The following is a 17,226-nucleotide window of genomic DNA, read 5'->3' as shown; positions in this document are numbered from 1 at the left end:
AGCAAAGAATTGAAATTAAACTGATGGCTGGATCGGGAAGCAGTCACATGGTTGGTAAATATTGGTAAATGCTGCTAAAATAGCAGGTTTAACATGGGATTTTGATATTGGCCTTTAACAATAGTTCACTAATAACCTGTTTTATCTACAAAGCCCTTTATATCTCCAATTGAAATCTCAAAGGGCTCATTCACTCGCTGATGATGGTGAGCTACTGGATCGTAGCTTCAGCTGCCCTAGGCAGGCTGACAGAAACGAGGCTGCAAACTTTGTGCCATCGGCAAGGTGGGACACAGAAGACCAGGGCCGGATCTGTCTTTAAGTATGAGAGTGGTTGAATCAGCTGGGGAGCTCACCTGGAGATGAAATAATTCAGGGAAAGGCGGAGAATTGCAAGGAACAGGAACATGGGGATGGCCCAGCCATGCCACGCTGCATACATGTAGACCTGTCAATACACACAGCCAGTGTTTCTGTAAGGCACCGTGTTAAAAGCTTCTGCAGAACAGTTCACCATCTGCCATCATACGACTGACTGGCTTTAAAGCTATTGTGTTATACTGTAATATGGGTATTTAAATGAAATGACATAAGACTTATACAACTGACTTACGAAGCTCACACACGCTTTACAATAAAATCAGTCATTTCCATTCACGCAAACTTTCACACACTGATGATGACAAGTTACTGGATCGGAACCACAGCAGGGCAATCTGAGAGAAGAGAGGCTGCTATGCAGCATCATCGACCCTCAGGAAAGGTGGATGAAGTATCTAGTCCAAGGACACAACAACAGAGATGTATGAGGCGGGGGCTCAAACCAGCGACCCACCGATTACAGGACGGATTTCTACCACCTTTGCCACCATATACACATCTACATGCTGCTGTAGGTGGATGGATCGGACTGTATGATCGGATGGGATTCATTTAAATTTTGATCCAATTCTATTCTACATGAAAAAATATGAAGTGAAGCTGTTTGTCAGCATCCCTGGCCCTGCTGATGAAAACAATACTAAAGCCCAATCCTGCCACTCACGTGTTCCATGCAAAGCAAGAAGTCGTTTTAATTGACTAAAACACCTTTCACCAAATTGTTATGTTACCTGCAAGGTTGGTGGACAGCTTTAAATGGGAAGTTGTTGTTTTTTTTCTACAGATTCACCCACCTGAGCTATGGATCTCTGCAGCTGTACAAGAGGTAATATGGAGTTCTTGGCAGTTCTTCATCAACAGATACAAGGTTACCAATGTTCATACAGTGTCAACATGAATAATAATTTATATCACTGTATATAAGTGATTAATATTAATAGAAATATGTCCAATAGAATTTTCAGTCATTTCACTCAACTTAAATTCAGAACTGCACAGCATTCTGGAGGATGTAGCCAGGGGAACGGCTTAAGCTGCTCAGCCTCTCAATGCCAGCTAAGTAAGGTTGGCATCAACTAACTCTCACACTCTTTGGTTACCTAGCAACAACCTGTTGAGTAACTTGGACGGGAACAATTTTGGGTTCCACCACCGTGTCTCATAAAAATAAAAAACAGCTCGAGAGGAAACTGCGAATAAAAAGCAGGAAAGGTCTCGAGTATCTGGCAGAATTACACATGTTAAAAACAAAAAACCTAATCAATAATTATCAATATCCATTGATAAGAAATCTCTATAGCATGATACATTTTCAACTACTGTATATCACCCAGCTCTAAGTGTAAGGTTTGCATTACACCATTACAAATTATACATTTTTATACATTTCATGTCTCTACACTATTATTTATGTGTGGTGCGAACACGGAGACATTGTCACATTGTCCGTGTGTGAACTTACAATGAAGGCAATGGCAGACGTGTACACAGAATACCAGCTGGATAAGGCAGACAGGTTCCTCATGAAGTTTGTCACAGGTCTGAACCCTCTTTCTAAAAACACAAGGTCAGGCAGAAAAGCATATCAGACTCATCTGTTTTGCTGTTAATTTTTGTGGAAAGAAAACATTGTATAGCAAATCATCTGGGGGTGGGGAGGGGCGTGTAACCAAAAGAACTCAAAAGGTTCTGTATGTGGGGTTCCACAGGGATCCACCAAGGGACCTCTAATGTTTATTACTTTTATCTTTCAGCAAGCATATTATTTTTTCTCCTGTACAAAAATAATACTCTACCATACTCCTAATTATCTGCAGAAAAGAGTACACACAAGATTAAAGACAAAATACTCACTGAGGCGTCTCATGTTTTCAGTCAGCCTGGGGATCAATTACAACAGATCAGATCAATTTTTGATTTAAAATAAATACAACCTTCATTAGAACCTTTTCACTCTAAATGCTCTTCTCAGAAACACGTCTAGCATTTTCCTGACCTCTTTCCACTTAGTGGCTCCTCCGTCTCCACAGTTGTCTCTTCTGGCTGAAAGCGGAAGTCTTCGATGTAAACTCCAAAACGATTGTAAAGCCATTTCAGGAAGTTGTTCCATAGAGTCTGTTTATGTTTTTCTAAGAAAATAAGAGGTTTGACTAAGTGATAACAAAAACCGATAGGGAAATAGATTTTTTTTCCAGACTTAAAACAATATGAAAAAGACAAAACAAAGAGTGGGAGTTCTAACCTGTACTGCTGCTTAGAGAAGGCTGAGGGGACGGAGATTTTCTTGACTGAGATGGAGAATCCTCAACTCTAAGGAGATAGATAAAATGTCAGTCAATAAATAAAAGAAAAAATGGATTGGAAAGACTTTTAAAACAACTCACCCTAACTTTATGGCATCATTGACCTTCTGTTCCAGCTCAATGCGTTTGCATCGTTCTTTCTCCAGTTCCTGTTTCAGTGACTCTATGTGGGACTCATCCTTCAGTTTCCTCAGCTCCTCCTCTGAAAGAGTGACGAGTCATAATAAAGACAAGAAAACCCTACTCCTAGAAAAAATTTTTTTTTTCCCCTCCAAATGTCTTATAACTAGTGAGAAAAATCAGTTAACATGCAAATGAAAGGTCAGTCATCATGTTTTATGTAGAACATTAAGGGAGTAAACCTGATTTCTCTCCCAGTTAGGATTTATTAACAAGTTTCATGTGATGTGAGGAAGAGATGGTCTGAGGAGCTAGCCAATTACAAGGTTGGTTCTGTTCTATGGACTATTGCTGCATTTCCTGATAAAAGTGACAGGTCTCCAGGAGTAGCAGGAAGATTCCTGATCCTATTTATCAATGAATCTAAGATGCTGCTGGGATTCGCATGCTTGTGGCTTGTTCTATCGATCATTTTTCAAATAAAATGTCTTATCAAATTCTACACATTATGAAGATTGCGTGAGCTCTGAAATTTATGAAAAGCAACAAAACAAATCTACACGTTGTCAATAAAGTTTCTTCAATGTAGAAACATTACATCAACGTGGGCTGAGAAAACCCTGAAACTGAATGTATTGAGTCTTGTAACTAAGTGCTGCACAGAAGACTGAAGGTTAGGTTTAGGGCACAGGTGTCAAACTCTGGTCCTCAAGGGCCGGCATCCTGCATGTTTTAGATGTGCCTCACGTACAAAACACTGGAATGAAATGGCTTAATGGACCTTACCAAGCTCCGCCCACAACCGACCCACGTGACCGCAAGTCTCACAAGCAAAGCCTCGTAGCGCATTGTTTCTATGTAAACATGACTCCATTAGTGCATAATTTCTACCGGATTTTCACAATATATCAGCTACTACAATGGACAGAGGAAATAACAAGTTCATGTCATCATCTGGGAGGAGGTTACTGGTTTCTCAGTCACAAGCTGGTTGCAAACCTGAGGCCAGCAGGTGTCAGTCGGTCAGTTATGGTAGATCTGAAATTGGGTTTGATGACCTCAATATGAGAAGCTACAGACTGATAAGAGGAACCAAAGAGCTCTGTTACGGTAAAGAAGCCATTTGTTTGTTAACATTTTATGAAATCTATTTGTTCTATTTGATGTTTGTTATGAATGACGTATAATCATAAACAAACAGGGTAATTAGTCCAACGTTTAGAAACTACAGCGGCTGTAATGAGCCACAGCAAATGTAAACAAAGGTAAAATAACCCGAACAGGTGATCAACTCAAACCATTCGTACCTTTTTAGTCTGTCTCTCTTTGTAGTTTAAGCACACTTGTTACCGTATCAACCGCCTGCGCCCCGCAAGACGAGCAAACATTACGTTAAAAACATAGCATCCAGTCTGTTACGATATCAAGTTTCCAGGCTTGATATTTATTTCTGGGTTATTAATCAGCGCTTCCCTGAACACAGCGATGGTTGATTTACTAGCTGTACTTTGTGCTAGAGAGGCTAACACAAGTAACAATTTAGTCCAAAGCCTTTTCTGCTAAAATAAAATCTTTAGTGTGTGTCAGATACAGTACACATTGTATATTGAGCTGTTTAGCTAACGTAAGACTGTGTAGCAGACAGGCTTCAAGGTGTAGAAGTTGTATCAGAACTGCTATTATACTGTACTTAGCTAACGGGAAGCTAGTGTTTGTGAGACTGCCACCCACGTGACCACGTAGAAAGAGCATCAGCCAATGAAAAGCGGCCCCTCTGGTAAGGTCCATTGCCTCCTCCTTGTGTAAATCAGTTCTCCAGAGCTTTGCTAATGGCCTAATTATTCTGTTCAGGTGTGGTGCATCAGAGGAACATCTAAATGTTGCAGGACAGCGGCCCTTGAGGACTGGAGTTTGACACCCCTGGTTTAGGGCCAGGCATGCACTGCTAATGGTGAGGTTTAGGATAAGGGCCAGGGATAGAAATGAATATAACATGAATGGAATCAATTCAAAGTCCTCGTAAAGATAGAAAGAGGTAATGTGTGTCTGTGCCTGTGCATGCCAATGTGAAACACAATGAGGACTGCAGTGTTATAAATAGCTGTTGGAGCATTACATAAAGAAGGCAAATATTGACAGATTACCCAGCATGCAGTTGTATTGTGGGATGAGCTTTCTGTGATGTGATCTGATCATTGAGGCAGGAGTATTGGTACAAAACTATTCCTGGACAGCTTGAAGAGAGATCCGACTTATTTATTTTTTTGTCTTTGTGCATTACGACCTGACAGTAAAATACTGCAGTTAATTGATGACTAATTACAAATCAAATGAGTCCCTTTGGGGGTAGTGGTGGAAACAGAGGGGCTTTAACAGTGTTTATGTGACAGACCAACAAAGTACTGAATAATTGTGATGTGGCAGGAAAATAATGCAGTTTTCAAACATTTTCACAAATACAAATCTAAAAGATGTGCCATGCTTTGTACATCTGCGACAACATATTGCAGCGCATATTGCCTTCAACGGGGCCAAATCTGTCATTTCATACCCATCTGTAGTCACTGGATTTTATTTAGGGGTGTCAGAGCACAGGAGTGCTTTCTACAAATGAATACCATACTTGACATTTCTTTGTATTATTTACCCTCAATTTTACAATTCTGAACTACTTTGTATTATTGTGTCATAAAAAATTTCAATAAAATACTCTGTTGTTTAAAACTCAGAATATGAATACTTCTGTATGGCTCAGTAAAGTGCACAATATACTCACTTAAGAAGTGTTTTTCTAACAAAGCGATTTCTAGAAGGCCTTTCACTTCGTTCAAATCAGTCTTTGGCTCTTCTTGGACACCTGCCAGAAATGATCCAGGACCAGCCTTTGGCAAACAAACACAAAATAAGCAACATAACATGAGACAGTTTTATCTTTGGATCAAAGGCAAAGTTTGTGTCGCGTGTTCCTGAACCTGGGCTTCCATCTGCTGTTCTAACTCAGGTTCCCTCGGCTCTTCTTGCTCTTTGGGCAAGCAGCGCGTTTTCACCACGACTTCGTCGCTGCATTCTGTGTCCGATGTGTTGGGCGACTCAGTCGGGTCAAGGAACTCCTCCCGTTTTTGGCCCCGAAAGCGGATTTTGTCGAGACGCCTCAGCATGTTGGCCGCCGCAGATTCTGGTCTCTATCGGAACATGATGAATGCCTGAGCAGCCAAAACAAGGAGGATGGGTAAACAAGACAGATTAGGAAGGAGAAAGACTTTGTCTTCAACTTGGTATCTCAATATGCATTTACGTGACACTGAGATGTTTCAGATCAAAGACATTTTGCCAAACAAACCTGGATTTAAGTAAAAATTTAAACGACCAACCTAACTGTTCCACCCTCAGCAGCAACAATTGCAATCAAACAGTCTGATAAATGTCCATGATTCTTTTAGCTCACTGTTCTTTACAAAATGCTCTGCAATCCAGCATGTTTAGGGTCATATCACAGCATCTCAATTGGACCTAAATCTGGTCTTTGACTAGGCTATTCCAACATCTTTTTTTCTTTGAGCCATTCAGAGGCAACCTGAGCCATGCTTTGGAACAGTGTTCAGCTGCATAATCCAAGTGAGCCTCACTTCAAGTGTAACAGATGGCATCAATAAGTCTCCAGTATTCACTCAGTCAGGATATATATATATATATATTTTTATTTCTGGGAAAGAAGAGAAAACAAATCAACAGCTCTTCAACTCCCTCTCTCTCTCTCTGCACTCTAGTCCCACAGCAGCGGGAACAACGCTGTCTACTAACATTTATATTTCGCAGACTTAACAGTTAACACACACACACAAAAAGAAATCTTCTCACAAAAATCTTAAACTAAAACAAGAGGAGAAAAACGCCACCTGGTGGCCACAACAACACAATACAGTGGGACAGAGTTAAATAAACAGATAAAAAGTATAACTTAAAAATAAAAACACATACCTGGGAAAGAAGGGAAAACAAATCAAAACCTCTTCAACTCCCTCTCTCTGCACTCTAGTCCTAAACGTAAAAATAAAAACAATGTTCAACTTAGCTGTGCTGAACTAGCACTGGCTATTCGTGCCAAAATAAAAAGAAAAGAAAATTATAATAAAACTGTTTTTTGTTTTTTTTTAAATCCACAATGATGGTCAAAATTGCAAAATAATACACTAACAAACAATAATAAACAACATATGATAGAAACCTCTACATGAACTTCCAAACATAAAAACAAGCAGCCGCAAACTTTCCTCCGACTTACTCACAGCAGCTGGAACAACGCTGTGAGGGAAAAGGGGGGGGGGAAGAGGAGCTACAGGGTTGGAAGCAACTATGGAAGCCCAGGAAACACAAATGAGACGGAGTGCAGAAGAGCAATCTCCGCAGGCAAAAACAACTAAATAAATAAAAATAACTGAATAAGATAAAATTCACAAATTCTCAATATAAAATGAATAAGAAATAATACATTAACAAAAAGTACATTTGTAACTCTGTTACACAAGGTCACAAACTAATGAACATGCATTCTTCTGCCACAGCACAGAATTAATGGTCTCATCCAGGGAATGCTGCAAAGCAGCACTAGGACATCACACTATGTTTTATTGCTGTGTTGGTTTCACTCCAGATGTTAAAGAATGAACATCTTTCAAAAGGTCTACATTAAATGGAATAATGTCACCTTGGGTGTGATCTCACACCTAGCTAGCACTGAGTTGTAAATTCTAAAGTAACTGAAATGTAGCATAAGTTGAGCCTGAACTTTTATTTTTGTAGCAGCTGACACGAGGACAAAAGTAAACACTGGAAAAAAAATAAACTCAAAGAAATTTCTGTAACACTTTATTTGACAGGTTGTGAATAAGACTGCCGTTTCCCTGAGCTTCGTACAAGGCTCTTTTTACATCCGACCACTTAGGAAATTTATTTATTCAAGGAAAGTCAGATCTCAACACACATAAGGACTTAAACTGTGCTTTTGTGTGATAAGGGAGGAGAACAGGTTTCATCAGGTCCTCTCTGGGCTCAGACTGAGTTGAGTGTATTGAGAGGAAAACTGTGAAATAACTTCATCACAGTCTGATGAGGCAGACTGTGATGCCTCATCAGACTGTTGCCTTACAGTCTGAAGGAACGAAGGCGTGGTGAGCCTTAAAACTCACTGAGCTATCGTGTCTAACAGGTTTTGCTGACATAACAATTAATTCTTGAACAAGACTGAACAGAAGCCACATTCAGACATGCATACGTGGAGTGTGGCCCACAGTGTCAGTGTTATGCATCAGTCCATCCTTCCTGGTGTTTTTGAATGACCAGGTGCAGCAGCAGTACCAAACCTAGTAGCACCCCCCCCAGTCAACCAGCTGCACTAGAAAAGTCTGCGCCTGCCCAGATTAAGGTGGCTGCTGCCTGTGTTTTGTGGTGCTACCTTGGCACCAGCCTCCACTTCTTCAACTTAAGCAACGACACACATCAGTGGGGTTGTTGAGGATTTTGACCTCTGTTGCTGGATTTTGTAAACTGACCACTACAGGGCTTCGGCCAGAAAGCACGCTGGCCATCAGGTGTTTATATTTGTTTACTGAAGAATTACCGTACCCACTTTTTGCGCCACTGTCTCTATGCAACAGGGCTTTTGATTCTTGACAGGCAGGCCTTATGCATGCATGACTGTCATCCCAACACTAGAGCTCTCCAGCTGTATGTGCTATCCCCACTGCTGTATATATGCTTCACCTTTGATTCAACAGTCAACAGTCTACTGAGGAGTCTGATGCACAGACTCAAGAATACTAACCAGCAGGACTGAGCCCATGGCACTTTATGACAGCTGTCACCGGAAGTGCCACGATAGCTTCCGGTGCCACGATTTGAGCCTGCTGTCTCTCATTCTAACACACAGATTTTAATTACTGGTGCACTGACAGTTTTCTAACTCACTGTAATCCAGTTAAACTGGTCCAGTTAAGGACCAGGTCTGCAAAGTTCTGCAGACCTGCCAGACCCCAGAGATTTCTAAACCTTTGGAGAGCGGTAGAAAGAAGACACAGATGATCTCTGATATCACTGCCAAACATTGCTCAGCCTCTTAACATTAGATCTCTTACAAAAACCAATTTAACAATATTCTACTATGTGAAACCTGAACTCCTCCAAAGTGTGCCACAGTCTCTTGTCATTTAAATTTTGTTGAAGTTTCAGTTTCATTGACAATATGACACTGTGGTATGAGAAAACTGTAACAATTGAAACTCTGTCACTTGAACCTAGAATGTCTCATCAACTAAAGGTGCTGAGCATCACATCTTCTTCACTTTCACAGCTTTAGTTGAAATTGCTTTGAGAGTCTTCAAAACACTGCTTTAGCAAACTGATAGAAATACTCATGTTTACTTCCAAAGCATAATGGGATTTCAACCTTTAAACATGTATTTGTAAAACAAGTAAAAGCTCTTGTTGAAAACTCTGTAGTGTCCACCTGTCTTGGTTTCAGTGGTGTGAAAGTAAAGTGGAACAGAGTGAATGGTATTGGAAGGGCAGTATTAATCATTTTATATCTCATTTTTAGTGCTTTCTATTAATGTGGCCTGACCTGGATAAGCAGCAGAAAAGTCAATGGATTAACCCATTTAGATGGTGATTATGATTTATTGCAAAACGGTATAGAGTACTTCAGTGCTTTCTGTGTCTGAATGTGGTATTGTTACAATTTACCTAACAGTTACATTACAGTGTTGAGACTTTAGAAGAACCTATGTGTTACGGTTTGACCATAAGCTAAAAAGAAAGTATCTCTTTTCCAACAGTCTTGTTGCCACATGCATTAGGGCTCCCCATCAGAGACACATCCATCTTCTCCTCGGAGGGAGAGTCACTGTTCACAGAGCTGGCTAGAATAACATAAACAAAACGATTAATAACAATTAGAGGGCATCATCACTACCTGAATGAAGCAGAACAATCCTAAATACCAAAGCCGCCGTAGCCATAGACGGTTCACCCTGCTCCACAGGACTGGGAGAAGTTTCTTTACTCAGACTTAATCTCTACCACAAAAACAAGTCTCATTTTACTTTGGCTATTCATTTATTGTTATAAAACTTCAGTTTCATTATAGCAGAGTGAAAGGAATTCATGGTTGTCAACATGAGAAAAAACTAAAGTAGAATTTGGTGAAAACTTTTCTTCAATATTTACTTACTAAATGTAAAATTTAAGGCTTAACGGTTTGATTAAAGGCCTTACATATACTTATGTCGAAAAGGCAGCTCTCGGTTATAAATGCATTGTAAAAGCTTCCTTTAATTTCCAAATTTGATTAGCCAGAATGGAAGGAAAAACAGTCTGCTTTGAAGATTTTAGTTCTAACTTAACTAAAGGGCTAGGTTACAAGGTTTTTTTATTCAGCTATTATCACAATTGATTCTCCTGCTTAAAATCTCAAATATTTAGACTGATCAAAAGTAAACTGGACAGTTCTTCTTTGAATCTATGAAACCTCTATTATATGTGTGAAATCACAAAAGGGGAATATTTTTGTTGGGTCTGTTTTAGTTCCTAACCTGCAAGGAATCAACCAAAAGCACAAATTGCTTTTCTGCAGAAAGGGAAGCTGAGCCAGATGCAGAGAATCGCCGTCAAAACACTGTGCTCAACTCCGCTGGCTCTTAGTCCCCAAATGCCTTTTATAATGATTACAAGGAAGGAGATTGGGCTTTTTCACACAGTCACACAAAGAATGGATCAGTGATCTCTACTACAAGATGTTCTGGAACCTTCTGTGGACATGCCCCTACAAGGGCACGAGGCTGACCCTTACAAATCAGTTTCATCAGGAAGCTGTTCACACAGGAATGTGTAAATGTTTCTAGCCTCCAGACAAACATCCTAAAAACAGTTAATAATGTACCACAGAAGAAAGAAGTCAAGTAAACAACACCCAAAATAATAATATGAAAACATAACCTTTCAAATAAACTCATACGTAAATGAACTTAGATAATTTTTCTAACAATTTTCAATGCTTTTCATCATTCGCCAAGCTGTGGCATTTGATAAATATAAAAATGGATGATTCAAACCCAGACTGGATCATCCTACGCTAATTACACATTCTTTGTAATAATTGTAAAAACAGAAAAAAAAAGAAGTTATTGTTAAAGTCTTTTCTTGTTCTCATATACAGTGCAGACCAAAGGTACTGTACATCTCGCTTGCTGGTGTGAACTTAGTGTTATACCTTAACTAATGCTAAATTAGGAATGTCTTAAAACCATAGACAATCTTTGGATTCTTGAGCTCTAGTTAAATATTTTTGCTCTAATTCCGGGTCAGTTCACCTCACCTCTTTGGCATTTTGCACCCCTAATTTGCAAAATGTTACTATACACTTAGTTTCGTACCTATAAACAAAGCATTTCTACCCATATGCATAAATTATTGCACATTAGATTTTCCCTCTTTTGTAAGTATTATAAACAACGGGGAGTCAGAGAAAGTGCTCAAATATTACTGTTTAACTGTAGTTTCTGAAATATTTGCATTACACCATATTTCCATAAACATATGGAAGTCTAATGACCCAGCTAACTGAGAAAAATGACAAAGAAAATATTTTTTTAATATAAAAACGAACACATTTGCGAGTCCTTTTTTGTTTACTGACTTTCATTACGTCACCTGAAGGCCACCCCCTATTTGACTTAGTGAAAGCCAATCAGCTGCAAGCGATCTAAGTCCCGAAGGAGATAAAGGAGCCCTGTCAGCCCACAAGGTTCGGGACACACCCGAACAGGTTACCGAGTCGAACAGAAATTTGTTAGTGCAGAAAGGTATGAAAAAAGAGAGATATTTTTCTTACCAGACAGTCGAAGATAAAATAAACTTTCCCACACTCCTGGGCTTTCCAAGCCCACTAAAAACAAGGTCAGGCCCGCTTCTCAGGCTTTCCGAACCAGAACAACTGGTGTGAGAACCGCTACGAACCTGAATCCGTCCTCTGCCCCGAAAACGAATCCAATTGTTCGTATTTGTTCACACAGCAGAGCGGAGCTCCTCCACCTGACACAATAATCACCGATATGGGCGGGTCAAGAGGCAATTGTTTGACCAGGAAGTGACGTAGTCATTCGTTCCTTAAAGCGAAAGTGCTGCCTTGGGTTCAGGCGGAACCAAAATAAGGGGATCTTCGTGCAGAATAACTTGACTCTTGGTTTTTGCGGAGCGGGACGAATTAAGAGGAAAACATCAACGACCGTAAGGTCCTACAGGGTGTGAGAATGGTCTCTACCGTCACAAACAGCGACGTGAAGCAGGTATGTTTACTTTACTCTCTGAAGAACACATATCCCTGCTAGAGTCATGGTAAAATAGTTATCGCTCTAATTATTGTTTCTGGATTTGTCTTTTTGCTTCTCCTTTGCAACATTTTATTCTATGTCACATTTACAGTAATACTGAATATGCCGAATTGTACTGGAAAAAAGGCGGAAGTTGTACATTGTTGTTGACTGCTCTGCAGCCATAAATCACTTCATAGAATTGTGATTCTAGGCGTCAATATGGAATTACAAATAGGCCCACATTTGTATTTTCATGTTACGATTAGCCTTCTGCAACAGGAATTACGAGAGAAACTCAGCAACTTGGAGGAAGAAGGGCAGAGGAGAAAAAAGAAAACAACTTAGCTGATTGTTTTAAAGGGGGGAGTATAATGTATTTTCCAGGCACACAGTGACAATTTATAGCACAGTCAAGTAACTATATTACCTTTAGTTGTTTTAAAAATGCTGTATAAATAACTTTAAAGAAATTTGATTTCATAATTTGATACCTCGAAATTTGTCTCTGTGTCTTTAAGAAGCTCCTACACTTTCAGTCACTCCCCCATCACTCCGTCATGACAACAGTGCTCCTCCATGATGCCCTTGGCAACCATTCTTAAGAGCATTGGTGTTAGAAGCTTGTATGAAGCTTGAGAAAGCGGCACTTCACCTACATCGGAATTGTTTTATTTAATTTTTGTTATGGTAATGTACCGTAAGGTCCTACAGAACCCTACAAAATTGGATAAAGGTGTCTCAGTTCAAATATCTGGACTAACTGTAAGTCTCTAAATTAGATATTGGGGAGATGAAGGGTAGGCTGCAGAGTTTTGCAGTTGGTACCACTATTGCCTTGCAGCAAGAAGGTTCTAACGTTGGCCCGGAGTCTTGCAAAGATTAGCGTATTCGGACAACAGGTGTTGTTATAAAAATGTGTCATTTTACATGTTTGTATGTTTCACAATTAAAAACAAAATCAAACTTTTGTTCTGCTCATATCGCATTTTTTTTATGACAATGTGTCTCTGCGCTGTGTCAAAATAAAATAGATAAATAAATTCCCAGATATGTGGTTGTGCTGAACAATATATTCCCAGCTAACATCTAACTGACTATGAAAAGTTTTGTGGTCAGATAAGTTTTAAGTTGAACTGGCTTCGACTTGACTTGCTGTGATTAGACTAAGAAATACGCAGACAATGACCCAAAGACCACCATCCCTGTATTAGGCTTTGAGCCTGTTTTCTATTGAGGGTACAAGACAACTTAAATCTGTGTAAATTCATGCAGCATAAAATTTTACACCAGAACCACCGAGATGGTTTATAGCTTACGGTTGCTCAACTCAAGATACCTATAGAATATGGTACTGATGCCATAGAGTGACCTATCTACTCTCTAGCTTTCTGTTTCATAAATATCTTTCAGAGAAAGGTGAATTTTTGAGTTTCTCAACAGCTGCCAGGAAACCTAAAGGATTTAGAACTGTTTTCTAAGAAGCAGACGGCCTAGACTTTACCTGAAATGTGTATAAACCTTCTGACCGAGTAAAGAAAATTTCTTAATGTTGTGTTTGCCGACAATGATTTTTATGCTTATCACTGTTCTTTTTAAATCATGCTTTGCGTAGGTGTATAAGCAATACTAATTTCACTTGATAACAAGCAGATCAATTCGTAACTTCTACGTAACGCTGTCTTTCTGGATTTATAGTTAATATTGTGTCTGTTCACGTCCCAGAAATAAAACTACCATAAAACAGCAATTGTGCCTTTAGTAAGAGGTGAGCAGATTCATCTCATGTTTTCAGTCTGATTGTGAGATTCTTCTTCTTGCAGAAAGATGTGGACCAGGCTGTGGTTGTTGCCGTGACTTTTGCTGCAGTTTTTGGACCAGAAGCTGAAGATGGCAGCACTGTTTACAGGTTGGGCGCGGCTCTTCCATTGCTGCAGGTGAGAAGTCATGAACAGCAGTAATTAACTTTAAAACAATTTAAGTTTAAATGTTTCAGTCTCCAATACAAACATACTGACCCATTTAAGAGTGAAATATGGATTTGAGGAAAAAATGCCCAACAATTTTATGCTCTTTCTTACTAATTTTGCTAGATGTTGTAGTGATTGTTTTTGTGTTTTTTAATGAAAACATATAAGTTATATTCTAAAATACTACACAAAAAGCTTTGAGTGACAAAGTAAAAACATCTTTGTTGTTAAAAATGTTTACCTCCCAGCTATCACAGCCTTAAGTTTTTTTGCTCACCTTTGGTGGGGTATTTTCTATCACTCTCCTCTGCACTCTAAGGTTCTATCAGGTTGGATTGTCGGTGTCCGTCATTATTTGCGACAAACAGAATAAATCTCAAAAACACACAACTGAGTCATTTTTTACAGATCTCACATTTATCAGAAACGTCTTGGCGAACTGCCAGGACTTTTTGGAAGATATTCTGTGGGCTGACGAGACAGAAAGTGGACCTTTTCTGGAGTGTGTGGGTTCTGTCACATCTAATCTGAAACTAAAACAGCATTCCAGATACTGAACATCATGCATGGGGACTGCAGTGACCTTTTTGTGACCAAAAAAGCAAAAACAAAACAGCTGTGTTTGTTTTTAAAAGGAAAACTGACTGGTTTTCTTGACAGTAAGAAGATTGTAGTCGCGCTTTGGTGGGAGGTGACGATATTTGGTTTTCCTCAGGTTCTTCAGAGAGTGAATGAGCGTCTGCTGGAGAAAAATCCAGCTGAACATCAGCTGTTTGACGTCATCTTGATCACTACGGACAGCTGGCAGCAGCAGCAGAGCTCCAGCATCATTAACAGCACCAGACATCATGGTAGTCTCACCTCGGTCTTACTCTTTCTACATCTCCACTGCAACACTCCGATGACTTTGCTTCCCAACGCCTTATTGTTGCTCTGTTGTAGGTCTGGAAATCAGCAGGTTCTGCTTTTCAACAGAGGACAACTATGTCGAGAGTCTCATGCAAAACAATGTTCAGCTCTTCTTTACAACAGATGGAAACGAAGCATTGCAGGCAACTCATCAGGGTCAGGAAGTCTTCTGTCAGTCATTTCTAGAAGCCATATTAAAAACACAGAGTACACTACCAATAAGTGACAGACATTTCCGAACTGTAGCATCTATTGTAGCATTAACCATTAAAACTTCCATTTATCATTGTAACCTGGAGACTTGTCTATCGTTTAGTTTTGGATTAACGTGCTGTTATCGTGCTTTTGATTGGTCCAGGTGTTCCCTCAGCAATGCTGGATAAGAACTCGGTTTCCTGTCCATCAGAACAGCTCAGAGTTTTATTCTGTGAGAACGCCATCATCCAACCCAACATGGGTTCAACAGAAGCAAGCAAGAAATCTGCTCAGGTACAAACATTAGCAAGTGTCTTTTTCAGAGCCTTGTGTAACGTTTCACTCCACTTTTTCATATTTTCCTGTATCATTACCACAAGTGTATATGTATATATACATTTTCCTGACAAATCTCTGAGGTCTTCACAGGTGAACTATGACAGAACTTAGATTTTCTTTTATTTACCACTAAGGTTTGTTTGTTTTTTTGTCAGTCTTCTAAAACCCCAGCTAAATATGCGTTTTCATGTTTTTCCCCCATAACAACCACAAGGGGCTGTGAGTAGGCACTGTATGTTATCTTCAGTAGGTCTACCCAGATAACTGAGTTGAAAATGATTGGGGTTTTTTTTTTCTTCTTTTGTCTCAACAGAACTTTTTAGCTCATTTAGGCCAGATGAGGCAGAAGTTCGGTGTGTCTGACAGCCCTCTTTGCTTCACTCTTGTAACATCACATGGTGGCAAAGACAGCTGCTGCTGTGCCCTAAAATCACTTCGGTCCCTGGGCGTCAGCGTGGATGAAGCATACTGCCTGGGTGGGGCCCCGCGTGGCCCCATTCTGTCGCTGCTCCGACCTCACTTTCTGCTCAGCGATGGATTCAGTCTACTGGAGGGCTGAGAGTGTCTTCCCTTCGATGTCGCAGAAACTTCATGAAAATTTTGTGGATATCACTTAACTCAACATTAGACAGTCAGTGAAGTCTGTAAACTTATACAAATACAAAGGAGGTTCAACACAGCTGAACTGTGTTGCTTGATAAAACCTAAACCTCCACTCTGGGTAAAAGACGACTGTGATGCTACTCTGATTGGTCACTTCTGATCGGGTGTATTGTTTTGTTTTTTTTCCAGGCAGGAGGTGGAGAAGCTCAATCTTTTCACATGTCTGTGCATTAGCATACCATCACTACATGGTGACAGTTTTAACAAATATTTAAAAAGATGTAAAAAATAAAAGCTGGTTCTGGGTCTTTTAATAAAAAGAGATTTATTTATTAATCTCTTTCAAATCAAAAGTTTACAAATTGATTACCAACTATTAAAGCAAGAATGGAAATCCTTGACTATGTCAAAGCGCTGAAAACATCTGATGGATTAACTGAAGATTTGGGTTGGCCTATACACTTTCTCTTTTGGCCATAATGACAATCGTTGCATTTGGAAGAAAAAGGGGGAAGACCATCCCAGCTGGGAACTATGGGTGTGTGGCAGTATTATGATGTTGGTCTGTTTTGCTGCATTAGAAACTGGTGAACTTCATAAAATGGAAGATTGTGTGGAAATATAATGACTGATGTCAACCCTGTAGAGGATTTGTGGGAAGATCTGAAATGGTGTGTGTGAGTGGGGTAGCCTGTAAACCTGATTGGTTCCAGCAGTTCTTTCTGAAATTAGTCATTATGTCATCAATTTGTAGTGAGAAGGTGGAGGAAGAACACCTAAAGGGTCAATGGAAATACTACCAAACACACAACGAGCAAATGTATGTAAACTTATGATTTTGAAGATACTAATAAATAATTCTAACATATACTTTCTCTCAAGAATGAATATGAATATTTAGGGAAAGGTGGGGCTTGTGGGATAGGGGGAGGGGTGAGAGGTTTATGTTAATGAATTTAACACTTCTGCCCGCTGCTGGTGGTAGTGCTTGAAGTCATGAGATAGAGTAGGTGTTATTGGCTTATTGTCATTCTTTATCCCCTG

General features: G+C 39.7%; 2 protein-coding genes across 6 annotated transcripts in view; one reads left to right on the top strand and one right to left on the bottom strand.

Moving 5' to 3' along the window:
- The window catches only part of LOC122835189 (GRAM domain-containing protein 4-like), a 23,474-nt gene extending 11,539 nt beyond the window's left edge, over positions 1 to 11,935 (bottom strand). Inside the window, exons 1-10 of one of the 5 annotated variants that reach the window (XM_044124023.1) lie at positions 11,814 to 11,935; positions 6,783 to 6,842; positions 5,777 to 6,007; positions 5,581 to 5,686; positions 2,766 to 2,886; positions 2,624 to 2,691; positions 2,378 to 2,510; positions 2,236 to 2,261; positions 1,844 to 1,935; positions 357 to 448 (exon numbers count right to left, since the gene is read on the bottom strand). In XM_044124023.1, coding sequence (XP_043979958.1) covers positions 357 to 448; positions 1,844 to 1,935; positions 2,236 to 2,261; positions 2,378 to 2,510; positions 2,624 to 2,691; positions 2,766 to 2,886; positions 5,581 to 5,686; positions 5,777 to 5,962 — 824 coding nt within the window. In that variant the 5' untranslated portion in view covers positions 5,963 to 6,007; positions 6,783 to 6,842; positions 11,814 to 11,935. Of the gene's footprint in view, positions 1 to 356; positions 449 to 1,843; positions 1,936 to 2,235; positions 2,262 to 2,377; positions 2,511 to 2,623; positions 2,692 to 2,765; positions 2,887 to 5,580; positions 5,687 to 5,776; positions 6,008 to 6,782; positions 6,843 to 7,090; positions 7,110 to 11,688 lie in introns of those variants that run through there. The other 4 variants (XM_044124021.1, XM_044124024.1, XM_044124026.1 and 1 more) reach the window with 4 other exon arrangements.
- LOC122835190 (cytosolic 5'-nucleotidase 1A) lies at positions 11,606 to 17,056 on the top strand. Its single transcript, XM_044124027.1, has 6 exons — positions 11,606 to 12,142; positions 13,990 to 14,103; positions 14,852 to 14,987; positions 15,079 to 15,201; positions 15,404 to 15,534; positions 15,893 to 17,056. The coding sequence occupies exons 1-6, from the start codon at positions 12,107 to 12,109 to the stop codon at positions 16,136 to 16,138; spliced, it is 786 nt and encodes a 261-aa protein (XP_043979962.1). The 5' UTR covers positions 11,606 to 12,106; the 3' UTR covers positions 16,139 to 17,056.
- Positions 17,057 to 17,226: the final 170 nt, after the last annotated feature.

This window comes from Gambusia affinis, linkage group LG08 (assembly GCF_019740435.1).
Source record: "Gambusia affinis linkage group LG08, SWU_Gaff_1.0, whole genome shotgun sequence".
NCBI classification, from domain to species: Eukaryota; Metazoa; Chordata; class Actinopteri; order Cyprinodontiformes; family Poeciliidae; genus Gambusia; species Gambusia affinis.
The sequence above is the reverse complement of the archived record's forward strand: the minus strand, read 5'-3'. Positions and strand labels throughout refer to the sequence as shown.

Coding starts and splice junctions, on each gene's coding strand:
- LOC122835190 (XM_044124027.1), top strand. CDS start 12,107: ATGGTCTCTACCGTCACAAACAGCGACGTGAAGCAG. Junction 12,143..13,989: donor CAAACAGCGACGTGAAGCAG/GTATGTTTACTT, acceptor TTCTTCTTGCAG/AAAGATGTGGACCAGGCTGT. Junction 14,988..15,078: donor TAACAGCACCAGACATCATG/GTAGTCTCACCT, acceptor GCTCTGTTGTAG/GTCTGGAAATCAGCAGGTTC.